This window comes from Musa acuminata, chromosome BXJ3-4 (genome assembly GCF_036884655.1).
Source record: "Musa acuminata AAA Group cultivar baxijiao chromosome BXJ3-4, Cavendish_Baxijiao_AAA, whole genome shotgun sequence".
Lineage (NCBI taxonomy): Eukaryota > Viridiplantae > Streptophyta > Magnoliopsida > Zingiberales > Musaceae > Musa > Musa acuminata.
In genome coordinates, this window is record NC_088352.1 from 9,592,238 (window position 1) to 9,610,794 (window position 18,557).

An 18,557-nucleotide genomic window follows, 5' to 3' on the forward strand; every position below is an offset into this window, starting at 1 on the left:
CCACCTCCAAGTAAAAGTTTCATAGCACTAGCATTTTTTTTTTGTTTCTTCCTTTCATTGTAGTAGGAGAAAGAAAATTATAAAGTATTTCTTATTATAAATATTTCAGTTTCACGTATTCTGCACAACTTAGCAACAATTTACATTAACCTTAAGATGAGGGGGATTGTTTTCAGTCATATTCCAAGAAAAATGAACAGCTGGGTTGTCAATGACAGACTGAAGGAATTGGATGATTGCTGGTAATGGACTTCATGAAATCTTAGGTTTGGCTCTCTAGTCAATAGTACATTGAATCAACCTTGGCAATGCCATCTCCGTTAGCATTCATCCATTCTTATAGGTCTATTAGAATTTTGACTGAGCCATCTTTGCATATTGCTTATGGTCCTTTCACAGTAAAAAGCAATGTTTTTTTAGCTTTTGGTATCCGAACTATTGATTCAATGATCATATTCAATTCTTACATTGATGAAGAAATACCATATCAGCCTTTCATGATTCATTCATCAGGTCATTGGGAACAATCCTGGATTGTCTTGTAGTCACAAAAGTTCAGCAGGATTATATAGGGACAAGTAGCTACTAGTCATGTAGTTTTGTTGTCCAGGACCATCCAAGCTTTGTTAAAATGAATGATCCTTTCAATTAGTTCTTGATAGAAACATGTGTACTAATGCTTTAACTCTGAAGCTATATATATATATATATATATATATATATATACACAATTTTTCTGAGGAATACTCTAAATCTCTTAGCCTTGAGGGGTGAGCATTTTCCACCATGGCCTGTTCTTGATGGAGACTTCACCTCCCAAGTTGCTCTGCTCTCTTAGCATGCAGGAAACTCATTATTTCTCTTGGACTATAATGAACCAGCACTGGACTGCAACAGATTCTCCACTTCCACAAAATGGCAAAAAAGACAGGGGGAAAGGTATGAGCAACCAAGTATGAAACATATTATTTTACTACTCTCTAGTGCTATCATTGGAGCCACTACTCTATAGGTCTTAAAGATGCATGGACCTGGAAAAAGGCAGGGAATTCAACATCTAAAGTTGAGCCATCTTTTAGTTTATATGTGTTTGGGAATTCAACAATTGGTGTCTAGTCATACAATGCCTGCCACCACCATTTCCTGTCTTTCTTTGTGACTCTCCAGATTGCCAATAATTTCTTGTGACACTACTAATGCATGTGAAGACCTCTGATGAGTTTGTCCATAGCTTCTCTTTAGCTGAATCATTCCCTTCCCTGCTGATATGTTCTCAGGGTAGAACTGTCATATACATTTGATTGATCACTGCCTTATATTTTTCTTCCACAACATTTCCTATAGAAATCTTATGAGAATTTGGAACTCAGCAACAAATGATCTTGCTAAACAAAACATAACACAAGTTTCTGCTTAACCTGTCAACTTCTTGCAGCAAGAAATGTGGGACTTGAATCTCCATTACCTGTCAACTTCAAGTTGAAGTGCACACTTATGGAGGTTAGCCAACATAGATTAGAACAAAAAGTCCCAGCCAGTGGATACCAACAGTACAGTGATTCTACATCTGGTCCTCAACAAAAGTTCTCTTTGCCACTAAATAGACCAGATAACAATAGTCTTGATTCCATGAACATGAATAGTTATCTCCAGGTCAGTTATTGGTTCTAGGTCATATTCTACCTATCGTTATGATGTTTAACATAAATCATGGAATTCTAGCAGACAGTGGAGCTACAAGATGTGTGTGCACTAAGACTGGAGAGATTTTTCCGTAGACATCACTGAGTCCTTAACAATACCAAATATCTCTCCGAGTAAAATTGGGAAGATAGCAATTATTGGGAACACCAGTGTTGCTGTTGTCTAGAATACTAGTAATATCATAAAACAGGATGGCAGTAAAATAGATCATAAAGATCATCTTGGCATTATTGTGGATGCAAATTTAAGCATCAGTGTATTATGCATCCCATATATATCTGCATATTTCTATTTGGAATATAATCATCAGTGTATTAAGCATCAGGACATGATCTAAACCTCTTCTTAGTTGGAATATAATATCATGGCTCTGAACATCTGTCACTCACTGGCCAAGAAATTAATAGAAAAACCATCTGCTAGAGAGAGAGAGAGAATTAAACTACAATAGAAATCATTGGCTAGGCATAATATTCTCTTTTGTCCCTCAAAGATCTCATCCTTGCATCTCCCATACTTCTGGCCTTCCATCAAGTCAAAAGATGGTGAAGAGAGATGAGTGCCATTGGGTGGTACAGGAAAGAAGGGTTTCATCTTGTACTATACATTATGCACCACTCATTCTGCTTCAGTGCTTCAGGCATCTTTGAGACACATAGCACATACCAGCTCATGAAAGTAACTGCTCCTGGAGAACACATCCCTCATTCATTTCTTTGAGTGAACTATGGAATCATATCTGGGAACCATTTATGATCATCTTGCAAAGTACACAGTAGGATAACAACCAATAATGCAAAGGTTGGACTTTGTTGCAAGGCACCAAATATGTAACTCCATCAAAGCTTGCACTAAATACCATTCTTATTTAAGAACACACACATACTCTTATTTCTTTGGCAAAATTTCATATATATTATATTGATTTTTTAACTGTAGATTTAACTTTAATCCCTGTTATGTGTAAAAGCATGATATAAACTAACTAAAATATCCCATGCTTGGTATGACAGCATGCTCTGCTACTTTAGGTTAGCTGAAGACACACAACTGAAGCATTCATCTTTATAGTCATCTTTCTTGTTCTTTGGTGACGCAAACTCCTTATTGAATTCAGAAGATGATGGTCCAAAGAGGGCCAAAGCTTTTTTGCATGATTGGTAAAGGCCATTCCATGTTCTTGATGCTCTGCAGATTTCTTAGCTTTGTTATCTGCATGCCTCACCACAATATTTTTCATGCAATGGTTGTAGATTTAATTGCACAGTTGACTTGATGCTGCCTGATTGGTGCTGACAGGAACAAATCATATCCTCCTCATTTTGGTACTCAATCTTCCTTTTCATCAATATTTCTGAGATGTCTTATTTTCTCAACATTCTCAAATTATTTCTTGGTGCTTTTCCTAATAAATTACATATATTTATAAATAAAGGAAGAATGCTTTATGTCATGTCCTGCTGGGATTTAAGAAAAATAATATTGGAACATATTTTATTTACAAATGTGTTTTTTTTTTGTTAACCGAAGAATATACATATATATATATATATATATATATATATATATATATATGTATGTATATATTACCATTTTTATGCCAACCCAAACTAATATCATAATTTGCCAGTAGAAATAAAAGAAAAAAATATTGAAATCATGGTAAAGAAGCGAAGGGAAGATGATGTGGAATTGCCAACCAGTCAAAATAGGAATTGTAATGATTCTGATTGAAATCGTGGGTGAAAAAAAGTGTCTCTGTTCTCCTTTCTCTGGATTTGCTGTTTACTTTCATGCCATCTAAGACATTGTGAGGAAAACTAATGAGACATTTGACTTGGCAACAGGGTGGAGATAGAGAGATCTACCTCAATTATTTGGCACTCTTCAACACCACACTACATGAAGAAACGCATGCGTTGACTAACCACCCCTCATCTTCTTGTTCTTCTGATGCAGACTGTGCTGGAGGTGCTTCCCGTTGACTCTCCGATCGTTCTGAATGCGTTGATGGGAACGGTAGTTCTCATCAGATGGGGAGGGAGGCATTCCCAAGAGTTAAGTCAGATACATTATTATCAAGCTAATATTTTAAATATAGACATATGTCAGATAAGTTTTAAATCTTTAACTTTTGATAAATAGATTTAGTACATCACAATTTGAAGATCGACATATGATAATCACATCATAAAAAAAACATAAAAATCTTAATTGACCGATAAATATGTCATGGTAGTAAAATCATGATCGTAACCTAAGGATTGTCTATAAAAATTAAATATGTGATATACTTTCGAGGTCGAATAGTTTAAATTTACTTTCGGAGTTTAACTCAGTATCGATTAAACTACGTTGGGAGCGTTCTTTCGACACTACACTTAGTGTTTTAAGTACCTCGATAAGTTTTTGACGTGGATCAAATTTGAACTAAGTGGAGCTAATCAATTCTCTTAAATCTGTCACTCATATCAAGTAATAACAGTTATAAAATATGATAAATAAAATTTTAAATCCTCCGATCTTGACTAAAAACCTAAATTAGTTACTTTGAATTTTGATTAGCATTAATCTATTTGAGTTGACTATCTTTACTCTGTGTGAACTCTAATAAGTTGGTATTTGGATTAGAAAAACATTTATTTTAACATAGATAGGAAGAACATATTTGGATTAGCATATTTTAGATAATTATGATCAGTAATACTTAATTTTAGTTTGGTTTGTTTCATGTAATATGAGAGATATATATGAAGCATTTTAATATTCAGAGGGATATATATAATAATATACTAAAAAATAATAGGGATAAAAATTGATAGTGATAATGGACGGACTAGACTTAAACTGGGAAGGTCACAGTTCCAACACATCTTGGAGAGGATCCTGTACGCAATCAAATATTGCCATTAATTAATTAGGCAATTTTTTATTTCGTTTTAAATGGGGGCGACATTCCGGCCAATTGCAGGATGCCACGACACGGTAAAAAAAGATGGGCCCCGCTCGACCTCTCTTTCTTTCACTCTGCGGTCTTTCTCATAGAAGACCAGCATGAACGCTTGCGGGTGTCCGCATCGCAGCACGCATCTCCAGGTGACCGATCATATGCCAGCGTGCCTCTCAAAGCGGGACGGATGCAGATATACGCGATCGTCGTGCGCGCGCGTAGGATCGACTATGCGTACTTGTTTGAGCAGTCGGGGAGGTGAAGAGGCCGGTGGGGCCGCCAAGATGGGCGACGGGGTATTGTGGCGGGGTACAAATATGGAGCGAGGAGGCGCGTCTTCCTCCATTGCCCGCTTCCGGTGATCTTATGTTCTCGCAGCTCTCCGCTCTTCTCCTTCTCCATTAAGACCAATCTCTTCCTCTCCTCCTAGCGAATATATAGAGTCCGGTGAGATAGTCGCTTCCTCTGAGGCGCGGGTCGGAACTGTAGGGTTCCCTCTCTTCCGCCCGGATTCATCTTTCTTCGTCGTCAGTGTTGTTTGATCTCAGTCGGAGATGGCCGGCAACAAAGCGATCAGCTTGGAAGAGATCAAGAACGAGAACGTCGATCTTGTAAATGACTCCTCGCCCCTATTGAATCTTCCCTTCTAATTTTCTTTCTTTCTGCGTCATTTGCCTGATGATTTTGGCGTTACTCTACTAAAAATCCACCCTTTTCTCCCCTTTTTGGCTGCTGAAGTGAGGATCCTGAGATGGACTTACATTAAGAACTCAAATTGCACATAGAAGAAAGATTTTTCTACGAATGGATACTCTCTACAATCTAAATTTTCTGTTTGTTTTTTATTTATTTTCTCCTGTATTATGGGATGATGATGATGGAATTAGGATTCGCCTAGGTTTTGATCTTCATTTCCTTCTATTCAATTGGCGAGTCCAATTAAGGGAGGAGTCGAAGAGGAAAGAAACGCAAATAAGAATCATAAATTTTAATTCTCCTAATGCGCTGCTTGCTATTATAGTATTCCCGACATTTCTCCTGATTTTAAGCTCCCTCTTGTCGTCTTCTCTTTCTGTTCTTCTCCAGCGGAAGAATAGAACAGAAAAAGACTCCTTGCGGTCTCGTGATATCAACGACTTCCGTAAGTACTCGTCCGTACCGAAAGATAAAGTCTTTCCCCTTCTCGACCTCTTAATTGTCCCGCCGTAAGCGCAGAGTAACCCAAAGAAATCCTTCAAATCTCTTTTATTTTACGCGTGCGAGGAACAGTGCGAATCACTATATGGCTACCAAGTTCTATGCTCGTTGCACGGCTTCCACTATTTGGCGTGGAATCTGTTCCTGCACGCGATGTCATTACTGGAATCTGTCACCAACATATCATGAAAAGTTGAAGCTTTTTATGTTTTGTCGTGTTGCGGTTTGGACCATTTATTTAATGTTTTCATTTGACATCTTGGTTTTGCTTTCAGGAACGGGTTCCGATCGAAGAGGTGTTTGAGCAACTGAAATGCACCAGAGAAGGCCTGACATCCCAAGAAGGAGCCAATCGGCTCCAAATCTTTGGCCCAAACAAGCTCGAAGAGAAAAAAGTCATATTCTTTGAACTCTTCTCGAAAGATTTCAGTTTTTGGAGTCGATTGCTTGTTCTTTTGCCTGTTTGCTTTGATGAAATCTTCTTGGGCTGAGGAATGAATGGGTTTGGGATCCGCAGGAAAGCAAGGTTCTCAAGTTTCTGGGCTTCATGTGGAACCCCCTCTCATGGGTCATGGAGATGGCCGCTGTCATGGCCATCGCTTTGGCCAACGGCGGCGGCAAGCCGCCCGACTGGCAAGACTTCGTCGGTATCATCGTGCTGCTCGTCATCAACTCCACCATCAGCTTCATCGAAGAAAACAACGCGGGCAATGCCGCGGCCGCCCTGATGGCAGGCCTTGCTCCCAAGACGAAGGTACGTACTTGTCATTCTGTTCGAGACTTACGTTGAATTCATCCTTGATGCTGTAGAGACATCAATGGTTTAGTCGTTGGTGGTTACAGGTGCTTAGAGATGGCCGCTGGAGCGAGCAGGACGCAGCAATTCTCGTGCCAGGTGATATTATCAGCATCAAACTGGGTGACATCGTCCCTGCCGATGCCCGTCTTCTCGAAGGAGATCCACTGAAGATTGATCAGTCTGCCTTGACCGGAGAATCGCTTCCTGTCACCAAGAATCCCGGAGACGAAGTGTTCTCTGGCTCCACCTGCAAGCAGGGTGAGATCGAGGCTGTCGTTATTGCCACCGGTGTCCACACCTTCTTCGGGAAAGCAGCTCATCTTGTGGACAGCACGAACCAAGTCGGGCACTTCCAGAAGGTCCTTACGGCCATTGGCAACTTCTGCATCTGCTCCATTGCAGTTGGTATGATCGTCGAGATCATCGTCATGTATCCGATACAACACAGAAGGTACAGGGATGGGATCGACAACCTGTTGGTGCTCTTGATTGGAGGCATCCCAATTGCCATGCCTACTGTCCTGTCAGTGACAATGGCCATTGGCTCACACCGGCTGTCGGAACAAGGCGCTATCACGAAGAGAATGACTGCCATTGAGGAGATGGCCGGCATGGATGTACTCTGCAGTGATAAAACAGGGACTCTGACCCTTAACAAATTGAGTGTGGACAAGAACCTGATTGAGGTTTTTGCAAAGGGTGTGGATAAGGAGCATGTTATCCTATTGGCAGCAAGAGCATCAAGGACAGAGAACCAGGATGCCATCGATGCTGCAATGGTGGGGATGCTTGCAGACCCAAAGGAGGTATGCCTAATAAGCTGTTGTTGATGACCCCGTTGGTAATATGGTTTCATTTCTTGTAAGGTCTGATCAACATTTTGTTTCTGTTGGACAGGCTAGAGCGGGTATTAGGGAGTTACATTTCCTCCCCTTCAACCCTGTTGACAAAAGAACTGCTCTTACCTACATCGATGCCACTGGCAACTGGCATCGTGCAAGTAAAGGTGCACCGGAGCAGGTAAATTTAGTCCCTTGAATTTCTTTTCTTTTTTCTTAAGCATACTTTTAATCATTTTTCTACTGTTTGCTGTGCCTCTTAAATTTATTCGGCTTCGAGGACAGATTTTGAGCCTTTGCAACTGCAAAGAAGATGTCAGGAATAAGGTTCATTCTGTAATTGATAAATATGCTGAACGTGGACTTCGATCACTAGCTGTAGCAAGACAGGTTTGCTCTCTCTGTCCTCAGTTGGTTTAATTGCTACTATATGAGTGTTCTTTTCAGCTTTGCCTCTGAACAATAGTTTCCTCTCTTTTTGCAGGAAGTTCCAGAAAAGTCCAGAGAGAGCTCAGGGGGGCCATGGCAATTTGTCGGTCTGTTACCTTTATTTGATCCCCCAAGGCATGATAGTGCTGAAACTATCCGCAGGGCCCTCAATCTTGGTGTCAATGTAAAAATGATTACAGGTAAGTCATCTCTGCATTTAGTTCTTAGGTTGCAATTTTGTTGGTTGGTCATCATTTCCTAACAAACATGCCCAGTTCAGGTGACCAGCTTGCCATTGCTAAGGAAACAGGCAGGAGACTTGGAATGGGAACTAACATGTATCCTTCCTCTTCATTGCTTGGCCAAAATAAGGATGCATCAATGGCAGCACTACCTGTTGATGAACTGATAGAGAAGGCTGATGGATTTGCCGGAGTATTCCCAGGTGGCCTATGAACTTACACTCATTCGATAAGTGATGTGATTTCAGATTCGATACTTTGATTTCTTATGGATGACTGTCTCCTGGAGCAGAACACAAGTATGAGATTGTGAAGAAGTTACAAGAGAGGAAGCACATTTGTGGAATGACAGGAGATGGAGTTAATGATGCTCCTGCTTTGAAGAAGGCTGATATTGGTATTGCAGTTGCTGATGCAACAGATGCTGCTAGAGGTGCCTCCGACATAGTCCTTACTGAACCTGGTCTTAGTGTCATCATTAGTGCTGTCCTTACTAGCAGAGCTATATTCCAAAGGATGAAGAACTACACTGTATGAGATAAAATCACAACTATGCTTTTTTCAATTTTCTCACTTCTCTACTGTTGTCACTGAGTATCCTTTATGATGTTTTGTTGCAGATATATGCTGTCTCTATCACCATCCGTATTGTTGTAAGTTTCAATTTAAACCTCAAACCTTCATTACTTGCATGTAAAAATTTTATGCCTATCATTACCATTTCTCTGGAAGAAGTTTATTATTTGCTTTATCTTTTTCAGCTTGGTTTTATGCTGATTGCACTGATATGGAAGTTTGACTTCTCACCCTTCATGGTTTTAATTATTGCTATTCTAAATGATGGTAAGTTCAGTTAACAAACAAATGGTGATTTCATGTTGTTTCTGTTTCTAGTCTCCATCCTGTTCATTCTGACATCTGGGTGTTTCCCTATTGATCTTTGGTAACTGAAGGTACAATTATGACAATTTCAAAGGACCGGGTGAAGCCATCTCCGTTGCCTGACAGTTGGAAGTTGAAAGAAATATTTGCTACAGGCGTTGTGTTTGGGAGTTATTTGGCATTGATGACTGTTATCTTCTTCTGGGCCATGAAAGACACTGACTTCTTCTCGGTGAGTTTTCTTATCCTCTTTTTATGAAAAAGGAGAATTTCAAGGCAATTCAATCAGATTGGTTATCCATTTTCTCTTCACATTAACGTATCATCTTGCTTGTTAAAATTTGTTGGTCTATACCATATGTTTCAATGATCATGTCGTGCGCGTTTCTACATGAGAGTAGTTTCTCACCCTTGTCATTTGGTAAATTTGTGAACATGCCATGCCAATATTTAATTGACTCCACAGAAATAAATGGAAACTTAACATAGTTTCTTGTGATTTTTTTGCAGGACAAATTTAAAGTTAGATCATTGAGGCACAGTGAGGATGAAATGATGGCTGCTTTGTACCTGCAAGTTAGCATCGTTAGTCAGGCTCTTATATTTGTCACGCGATCACGCAGCTGGTGCTTTGTTGAGCGCCCTGGACTTCTCTTAGTCACTGCATTTGTCATCGCACAGCTTGTAAGTATTTTTCTTTCCTCGCATCTCTTCTCCACAATTTGACTACCTCTATGTAAGTTTCATGTTCATACACGTATTAAGGGCACATGATAAGTGAAGACCATTAAACTGCTTGAGATTAGTTTTAACTGTTTAGCACAAGATGTCATAAGAATGAGTAAGTCCCAACTATTTTGTCTAGGTCTCAGTTGATACATAGACATTTTCTTCTAGCATGAAGTTGTCTTACACGTACATCCAATTGAAAATTTATTTTTGCCTTGATGAAGATGGCTTATTTAGTCATTCTGCTCACAAAATCATGAACTTCCGATAATCTTCTTTGGTGAAGAAGGTTGTATATTTCTCGTGTGTATTTGTAACACTATAATATGTGTATATTTCTCTTGTGTTTTTTCTTCGATTGTTACCCGAACAAGAATGTGTTTCTACATGGAAGATTGCACTTGTAGTGCTCTTATCTCCTATCATTCTTTATTAATGAAGATATCGTGTGTTTCTTGCAGGTTGCAACGGTTATAGCTGTCTATGCCAACTGGGGTTTTGCACGAATAAAAGGCATAGGCTGGGGCTGGGCTGGTGTTATCTGGCTTTACAGCATTGTTTTCTTCTTCCCTCTGGATTGTTTCAAATTTGCCATCCGATACATTCTTAGTGGGAAGGCATGGGATAATCTTCTTGAGAATAAGGTAATCCTATCTATACTTAGCTTAAATTTGATAACCTGTTTTTGGTGTTTAATTAACTGATTTTACTAATTCCTCGAATCTGCAATTCTATCTTTTTAAATTTCAGACTGCTTTCACTACCAAGAAAGATTATGGTAGGGAAGAAAGGGAAGCTCAGTGGGCTATGGCTCAGAGAACTCTGCATGGACTCCAACCCCCTGAGACCGCTAACCTTTTCTCTGACAAGAACAGCTATAGAGAACTTTCAGAAATCGCTGAGCAAGCCAAAAGGCGAGCTGAAATTGCAAGGTATGTCTTCTGGTTGCAATCACACACCATATTCTTCAATGATCAATGCTCTGATATCTTATTAGAATCATTCAAAATTTCAAGATCTTTTTTCTTTTAAACATATTTCAAGGTCCTGAGTTTGTCATGCCCTGATCATCCACAGGCTCCGCGAACTGCACACTCTGAAGGGACATGTCGAATCAGTGGTGAAACTCAAAGGGCTTGATATCGACACCATCCAGCAACATTACACCGTATGACAGCCACTTCGATCAAGAAGTCTAGCATGAAGCAAAGTGGATTGTAATAACCAACACAATGCTTGAGTGACTTGAGACGAAATCACATCTGATATCACCCCAAGTATAGTGTCTTCTAGTTTGAGTCATGTCATATGCCAATTTATGCCTCTTTTCTGTGTTATGAGAGAGCTGTGAAAGTGGCCTCTCCTCTTCAGCACCACCATGTGCATGCAGATGATAATAATACATCCTTATGCTGTCTTTCAATTTATTATTAGCTAATTAATATGAGATGTATGAGAAATTTGTATCTTGTGATAAATTTATTCTACATATAGTCTCAACCGTCTTTGTATGTACGAGTGAAATGTTCGACCTTCTTGTTCATCATAAAATAAGTTTTATTTCATTATGCGAGAAATAAGATTCAATGGATAATAACGAACTGACGGATACGGATCAGATTGCATATTTAATTTTAAAGATATAATTAATAAATTTAAATTATATATAATAAAATATTAAATTAATTAAAAAATTAAAAAATTAAAAAATATTATCAACCAATATTATATGTACATACATTCATGCTAATTACATTAAACCTGATCGGTTTTAATTTATTTCTCTTGTCAACCCTAATTTTATGATTGATGTATTAATCATCTTAGATATCAAACATGTCTTTTGTTGTATTATTAAAATCAAATTAGTTTTATGGTAAATTGATTTATTTATTTTTAACACAACTAATCCAATAATTAAATCCGATCAATTAATGGTCTGGTTCTTGATCTTTCTTCTTTGACTTTTCAGTATGATCGAAAGTTTTAACCTAATTTTTGATAAATTTTTAGTTTTAAGTAATCTTAATTTAGTTACGTTAACTTATTTTTTGATAAATCTATACAACAAATAATTAATCTTTATTAGGTGATTTGAGATGCAAATCTAATCGCGGACCGTTGGATCAGTGTCGGGCGGTTGAGATTTAGTGCGTTTTGATTCGTTCCGTGAAATATCCACCGTCGGATGAAGCTTCCGCTGCTATTTCCCCCTTTGCCTCATAACCCTAACGCCATGAACTACGCACAGACGTATAAAAGCCGGCGGCCGACGCCCTCCCGCTCGCCTCCATTCGTTCCTCAGATTCACACAGTCCTGAGCTTCGGGGGTTCGATCCCTTCTTTCACCGCCTCCCTCGTCGTTTTCTTGTGTAATCTGGATCTGTGCTTTGCGGATTTGCTTACGATCGTGGCTCTTTGATTTGATCTAGGGTTTCCGGGATGGCGACGGAGGAAGCGAAGGCGGTGGTCCCGGAGTCGGTGTTGAAGAAGCGGAAGAGGGAGGAACAGTGGGCGGTGGCGAAGAAGCAGGCGGTCGATGCGAAGAAGAAGAAGGACCGCGAGAACCGGAAGCTAATCTTCACCAGGGCGCAACAATATGCCAAGGAGTACGAGTCGCAGGTGGTAATTTGGGACAATTAGTCTTGGTTTGATCGTTTTGCTACGTCTTACCTCCTAAAGATTCCATTTTTAACTTGAGCTGGGGTTTAAATTGGTAGGAGAAGGAGCTGATACGATTGAAGAGGGAGGCGAGGATGAAGGGAGGATTTTACGTTAGCCCCGAGGCCAAGCTGCTCTTCATCATCCGCATACGAGGGTAGAGCATCTTCTCATCCTCTTATAGTGTTAAAAAAAAATCCTTTCGTCTTCAGTTGCTGATTCGATTTCCCGTGCTATCTTTGTCACCATTGACTAACATTTTATGCAGTATCAATGCGATGCACCCTAAAACACGAAAAATCTTGCAGCTCCTTCGACTCAGACAGGTATACACTGTCAATGTCGTGTTGCAGTTTGCTTCACTTGTAGTGCCTTTACTAATGTGCATTATGCTGTAGATATTCAATGGTGTATTTCTGAAAGTGAACAAGGCCACCATGAACATGTTGCAGAGGGTGGAGCCTTATGTCACATATGGGTACTGAATTGTTGTTTTTCTGTAAATCTATTATTGTCTATGTTGTTGAGGAATCATGTATCATGCTATTCTGACTGTGGATGTATGCATCAGGTATCCCAATCTCAAGAGCGTTAGGGAGTTGATTTATAAGAGGGGATATGGAAAGTTGAACAAACAGAGAATTCCCTTGACAGACAATGCAATCATCGAGCAGGTTTGTTACAAGAGGCAATTCTTGTGCTCGTTCATTATGCTTCTAGTTATCCTTTCCTTTCTGTAGTTTACATGATGATTCTGGTGGGTTGTAGGGTTTGGGGAAACATGGTATTATCTGCATGGAAGATCTTGTGCATGAAATCATGACTGTTGGTACACACTTTAAGGAGGCAAACAATTTCCTCTGGCCTTTCAAGTTGAAGGCACCACTTGGTGGCCTGAAAAAGAAAAGAAGGCACTATGTTGAGGGAGGAGATGCTGGAAACCGTGAGGATTACATCAATGAGCTCATCAGAAGGATGAACTAATGACTGAGTTTGCTTCTTCAGTGTCTTAATTTTTCTGTAGAAGGAAAATAATTTGAATTCAGTTTTTAGTTAGGATTGGAATAGTATCTAATTTTGCAGTTTTGATGCTTTGAATCAATTACTGGATATGTTCCATATTCTGATGCTTTTGTTGTGCTTCTTTATAGTGCATTTGCAATCATCTCTGTGGTAGCCTTTTATATGATTTTCATTTGTGGGAAATTAAATGGTGTTGTTTTGTTTACCAACGTAAATAGCATTTTTTATCCCTCTTGTCTGAGTGCTACAAATTGTAAGTGAATTATTCTGGTAGTCGTGTGTGCACTTCTGCGCCCTGGTGATAGCTACTAAAGCAAATGCATGGTGCCACAACGAGATACAAGAAGGTATGTCAATGTTGCACAAAAATACTTGGGACTCCACTCGATGTTATTTGATGTTCACATACATTTTACATGGAAGAAGATGGTTAGTGGGGACTGAGTTAAATTTGTGCTATGAATGCAGTTGGAACAGAGTCCCAAGTAGGTTTTGTTGGTGCTGACATGATGTAGACAAGATTTGGGCAGACATACCTGTTCCCCAAAGGGTGATGGGTTTAGTTCATGAGAGGTTCAATCGAGTGTAGGATTAGAATCAGGCTTTTAAAAAACTATGTCAGTAAGATTGTGCCTTCTGAGATGACATTAGTTTATGCATTCTGCTTCCTTGCATGTTTGTTTGCTGATGCTTTAGGTTTTAGAGCTAGAGGATAGTGAAATAAATGGCATGATCATTTTTGTAAACACATGTAATCAAGGAATCACACCTGTGATATGCTTCGAGTCCTGAGTTAAATAGCTGAGGGATGGCCTGCAAGCAGGAGCCATCTTTTTTTAGGGTTTCCTTGACCAGATTGTTCTAAACATGTTTCATGTACAAGATGACAATAAAATAACAAACTTCTTTCTAGCAGGTGTATTCTCTTATATTTTGTGTCTTTCTTTGTTTCCTGTTGACTTTTTTTTGGACTCAGAATCAATGTAGATGTTCATAGTAGATGTTCATGAACAATAGCCTCAAAAGGTGTCTTTCTTTCCAGCCTCAAAAGGTGTCTGTCTATGTTTCCTGTTGACTTATTTTTTGTCGTTAGATTTTCTTAGCATCCTGATTTTTAGATTTAAAAAATTTATATTAAAGTTTTTATAGTTATGAAAGTGAAACATCTAGCTCTATTTATCATAATATCGTCGGTTTTATCAATGAAAACACAAAGATAAAGGATAAAAATATAATTTTATGTTTCAGTTGGTGATAGCGGACGACGTCGGTGGCGGTGGATGACAACAACGTTGGGGGTCATCGATGGTTGTTGTGGATGAGGATAACAATGGGGAGAGACCAGGGTTGTTTTGTATCTGCGTCAGCGTCGACATAATTGCCAAGTAGCTAAAGGATTGCTCGACATCTGCATCGACAATCCTTTGTCGTTTGACAATTATGTCGACGTTGATGTAGATAGAGAGCGTTGAAAGGGTTGCTCGGGTGGTTGTTGTGGATGAGGGGAGCGACGATGAGAGGTGAGAGCCATTTTGCATCTGCGTTAGCATCAATGCAGTTGTCGAGTAGCGAAAGGGTCGCTCGACATCTACATCGATGATTCTTTCGTTGCTCGACAATTGCGTCGATGTCGATGCAGATACAGAGCGACGAAAGGGCCGTTGACATTTGTATCAACGACGATGCAGTTGTCGAGCTACAAAAGGGCCATTGATGAAGGGTCGTTCGACAATTGCATCGGCGTCAACATAGATGTTGAGCAGTCCTCATCTCTTGTCCTTACACATTCACAACAATCACCTGAGTAGCCTTTTTGTCGCTCTGCATCTGCGTTAACGTCGACGCAATTTACGAGCGACGAACGAGCCATCGACGTAGATGCATAGCGACATCGCTCGATAATTATGTCGGCATCGACGTAAATGTAAAGTGGCACTCACCTCTCGTCGTCGTTCTTCTTATCCACAACAGTCACTCCAACCCTCAACGACATCATCATTTGCTACCACCGACATCGTCTGTTACCATTAATTGAAATATTAAAAATTTTTATCTTGTTATTTTTATGTTTTCGTCGATAAAATCAACAGTGTTAGGATGAACAGAGATAAATATTTTACTTTCATAACTATAGTGATCTAATATCATTTTTTTAAATCTAGGGATCAAGATACTAAAAAGGTATAACTAATTTTGTGTCTTGGATCAAAAGATACAAAAATGATGTCTTTTCAAGTTGAGCTTTGTTATGCATGAGTGTAGATACTAATCACACCTTGGGATCCTTCTAATGAAGGGGCTGCCTCAGTTTTTGCTTGAGTTGTAGAAACTTCAAACAGTTGCCTTTGCATAGATTTCAGTTGTATAAGCAATTTGTTTCATTTTGTTTATCCCTCTGCATTGGTTTCTCCCTTTTTTTTTTTTTTTTTTGGGTATTACATCTATGCTTCAGAATAGGTTCATGAGAACTCTGGATGGTACTTGTCAGCAGATTATTTCATGAATGTGAATGGATGGTTGGATGCTGAAAGCAATTATAGGCTCACTGGGCCAGTCAAAAGAGAACCCTTTTCCATTTTAGCTGGATGGCTGTTGGATGCTGAAAGTAAAATGAAGTCCCTCTTAATCATCAGCCTCTTCCAAGTATCCTCTCTTCTTGCACAACTTGGTTCATTTGAATCTGAAAAGTATTGGAACAATACAAGATTGCAGCATATGTACTAATTACACACTTTGTAATTAGTTATGTTTAGTATCTCGATTTTTATATTTTAAAAAATTATATCGATATTTTTATAATTATGAAAATAAAACATTTAGATTTATTTATCTTAACGTTATCGATTTTATCAATAAAAATATGAAAATAAAAAAAATAATATTTTAGTTAGTGATAATGGATACTGTCGATGATAATAAATGATGATATCAATATAATTACTGAGTATATATGTCGATGCATTTGCATGTGCAAAGACGATAATATATAATTAGCTCCTGAAACGAGGACGTGCCACTTTGAGCTTATCCCCTACAAAACAAAGTTGTCCTGCCTCTGCCAAATAGTTGTATCTTTAAGATTTACAAAGTGTTGGCAGATCATAAAGATATTTCCTCAGTCTAATTTCTCAGTCCATCCAAACTGAGAGATTGGTGCAGAGAGAGAGAGAGAGAGAGAGAGAGAGAGAGAGAGAGAGAGAGATAAAACAAGTTCATCTAAAACGCTTCTGTAACAAAAACCCTGAAAACAAAAAGCAGAGCTAAAACGATGACAATGAGAACAGAAAACTGCCGACTAACGAAGCAAAAAGATGTGATCTTTCACAGAGAACGGTGCCAAAGCCACGATTTTGAGAGGAAAGGTCGTCGGATCTTGAGAGGATTGGAGGGTGGCAGCTACGGGTAGGCGACGAGGCGGCGGGAGCAGCGGGTGCAGGAGAACTTGCGCTTGATCTTGTGGCAGAGGGGGAGGAAGCAGAGCCTCCACGCGCTCTCAACGTAGGTGGCCATCACCGCACCGCCGCAGTAGGGGCAGCTCCCCGGCGCCTTGTGCGTGCCCAACACCTCCTCCTCCTCCCTGCACAGGAACACCACGCACATCTCCGCCCCCGACCTCCTCCCCCTCCCTGCAATCACATCCGTCTCCGCCCGTGGTGGCTCTTTCTCTATATATATACATATATAGAGACAGAAAGAGAACGAAGGAAGGAAGGCGAGGAGAAACGAAAGAGAGATTTGACGGCATGGTGGTGGTTGTGTGGAGGTTGCGATTTAACCCGCACACCAAGGGAAGGAAGGAGGTGAGAAGGAGACGTCTTGCACATGCATACCTACGCAATGTTGGTTGTTGTTCTATGCACTGGTTTTATTTGCTTGGAGAATTTTTATTGAAACAATATTTTAGATTACATATTTTTATCATGTTTTAATTTAAAATTATCAAAATAAATCAACAACTACTTAGATTCAATTGCTACATGTGAGAGAGGGGCTAATTATATATTAACCCCTAGTTAGTTATTTTTATCATCTCGATCTTTATATTTTAATAAATTATATTGATGTATCTATAGTTACGAAAATGAAACATCTAGATCTATTTATCCTAACACAATCGGTTTTACCAACGAAAATAAGAAAATAAAAGGTACAAAAGTAATTTTAATATTCTAATCAATGGTGAAAAACGATAATGCTATTGGGGGTCGTAAGTGGTTATTATGGATGAAGAGAATAAAGACGAGAGATGAGGACCACTTTGTATATGCATCGACATTGACGCAGTTATCAAACAATGAAAAGACCATCGATGCAAATGCCGAGCAGCATCACTTAGCAACTACGTTGACTCCAATGCAGGTGTAGAGCGGCGTCGCTCAACAACTACATTGATGCTGACGTAGATGCAGAGTAACACCACTCAGCAATTGCGTCGATGCCGACGCAGATACAGAATGACTTTCACTTCTCGTTATCGCTCTCCTCGTCCACAACAATCATCTACGACCCAACAATGTTGTTGTTAGAATAAATGGACCTAAATGTTTCACTTTCGAAACTATAGAGATATCAATATAACTTTTTAAAGTGTAGGGATCGAGATGATGCTAAAGGTAACTAACTAACTACATAGGATAATCTGTAATTAACCCATGAGAGAGTGAGATATATATAAATCACGTGCACTATAAAATATATAAGTCCCTTATTTTTATTTTTTTTCTTGGTTGGCATATCCTTTTCATTTATTCTTGCATAGCATTATTTATTTTCTAAGAGAAAAAATTATCCTTGTCCTCCACTCCATCGATTATCACCCACCTCAACAAGGTATTGTTATGTGATCTTACTACCCTTCGCCTTGTTACTCGTCCATGTGTCCTTCCCATGCTACTCACTTTCCTTTATCAAACCAAATTTACTCCTACAACGCATGGATCTATTGGGCGTCGCGTAACGATACGATAGAGGTGTAGCTAGGAGCAAGGCTGAGTCCAAGGCCAAAGTTAACTCCTTCGTAACAAATATATTCACATAGTATTTGTCGGAACATCGATGACAATAGTCATAAAAACTTTGTGTTGAATAAAAAAGGATGACGA

General features: G+C 39.2%; 3 protein-coding genes across 3 annotated transcripts; 2 read left to right on the forward strand and 1 right to left on the reverse strand.

The window, feature by feature from the left end:
* Positions 1-4,992: 4,992 nt before the first annotated feature.
* Positions 4,993-11,198, forward strand: LOC135636664 (plasma membrane ATPase). Its single transcript, XM_065148545.1, has 16 exons — positions 4,993-5,265; positions 6,127-6,246; positions 6,369-6,605; positions 6,695-7,456; positions 7,548-7,670; positions 7,775-7,879; positions 7,974-8,118; positions 8,199-8,363; positions 8,453-8,691; positions 8,781-8,813; positions 8,922-9,003; positions 9,114-9,274; positions 9,553-9,726; positions 10,233-10,415; positions 10,522-10,703; positions 10,849-11,198. The coding sequence occupies exons 1-16, from the start codon at positions 5,209-5,211 to the stop codon at positions 10,943-10,945; spliced, it is 2,865 nt and encodes a 954-aa protein (XP_065004617.1). The 5' UTR covers positions 4,993-5,208; the 3' UTR covers positions 10,946-11,198.
* Positions 11,199-11,992: 794 nt separating this feature from the next.
* LOC103981286 (large ribosomal subunit protein uL30y) lies at positions 11,993-13,597 on the forward strand. The gene is made up of 7 exons (XM_009397961.3): positions 11,993-12,101; positions 12,204-12,393; positions 12,492-12,589; positions 12,701-12,758; positions 12,831-12,910; positions 13,004-13,106; positions 13,201-13,597. Exons 2-7 carry the CDS (start codon positions 12,214-12,216, stop codon positions 13,414-13,416), a joined length of 735 nt encoding a protein of 244 aa, XP_009396236.2. The 5' UTR covers positions 11,993-12,101; positions 12,204-12,213; the 3' UTR covers positions 13,417-13,597.
* Positions 13,598-16,645: 3,048 nt separating this feature from the next.
* LOC135635026 (uncharacterized) lies at positions 16,646-17,267 on the reverse strand. The gene has a single exon (XM_065145824.1). The coding sequence runs from the start codon at positions 17,053-17,055 to the stop codon at positions 16,852-16,854; it is 204 nt and encodes a 67-aa protein (XP_065001896.1). The 5' UTR covers positions 17,056-17,267; the 3' UTR covers positions 16,646-16,851.
* Between the last annotated feature and the right edge of the window lie 1,290 nt (positions 17,268-18,557).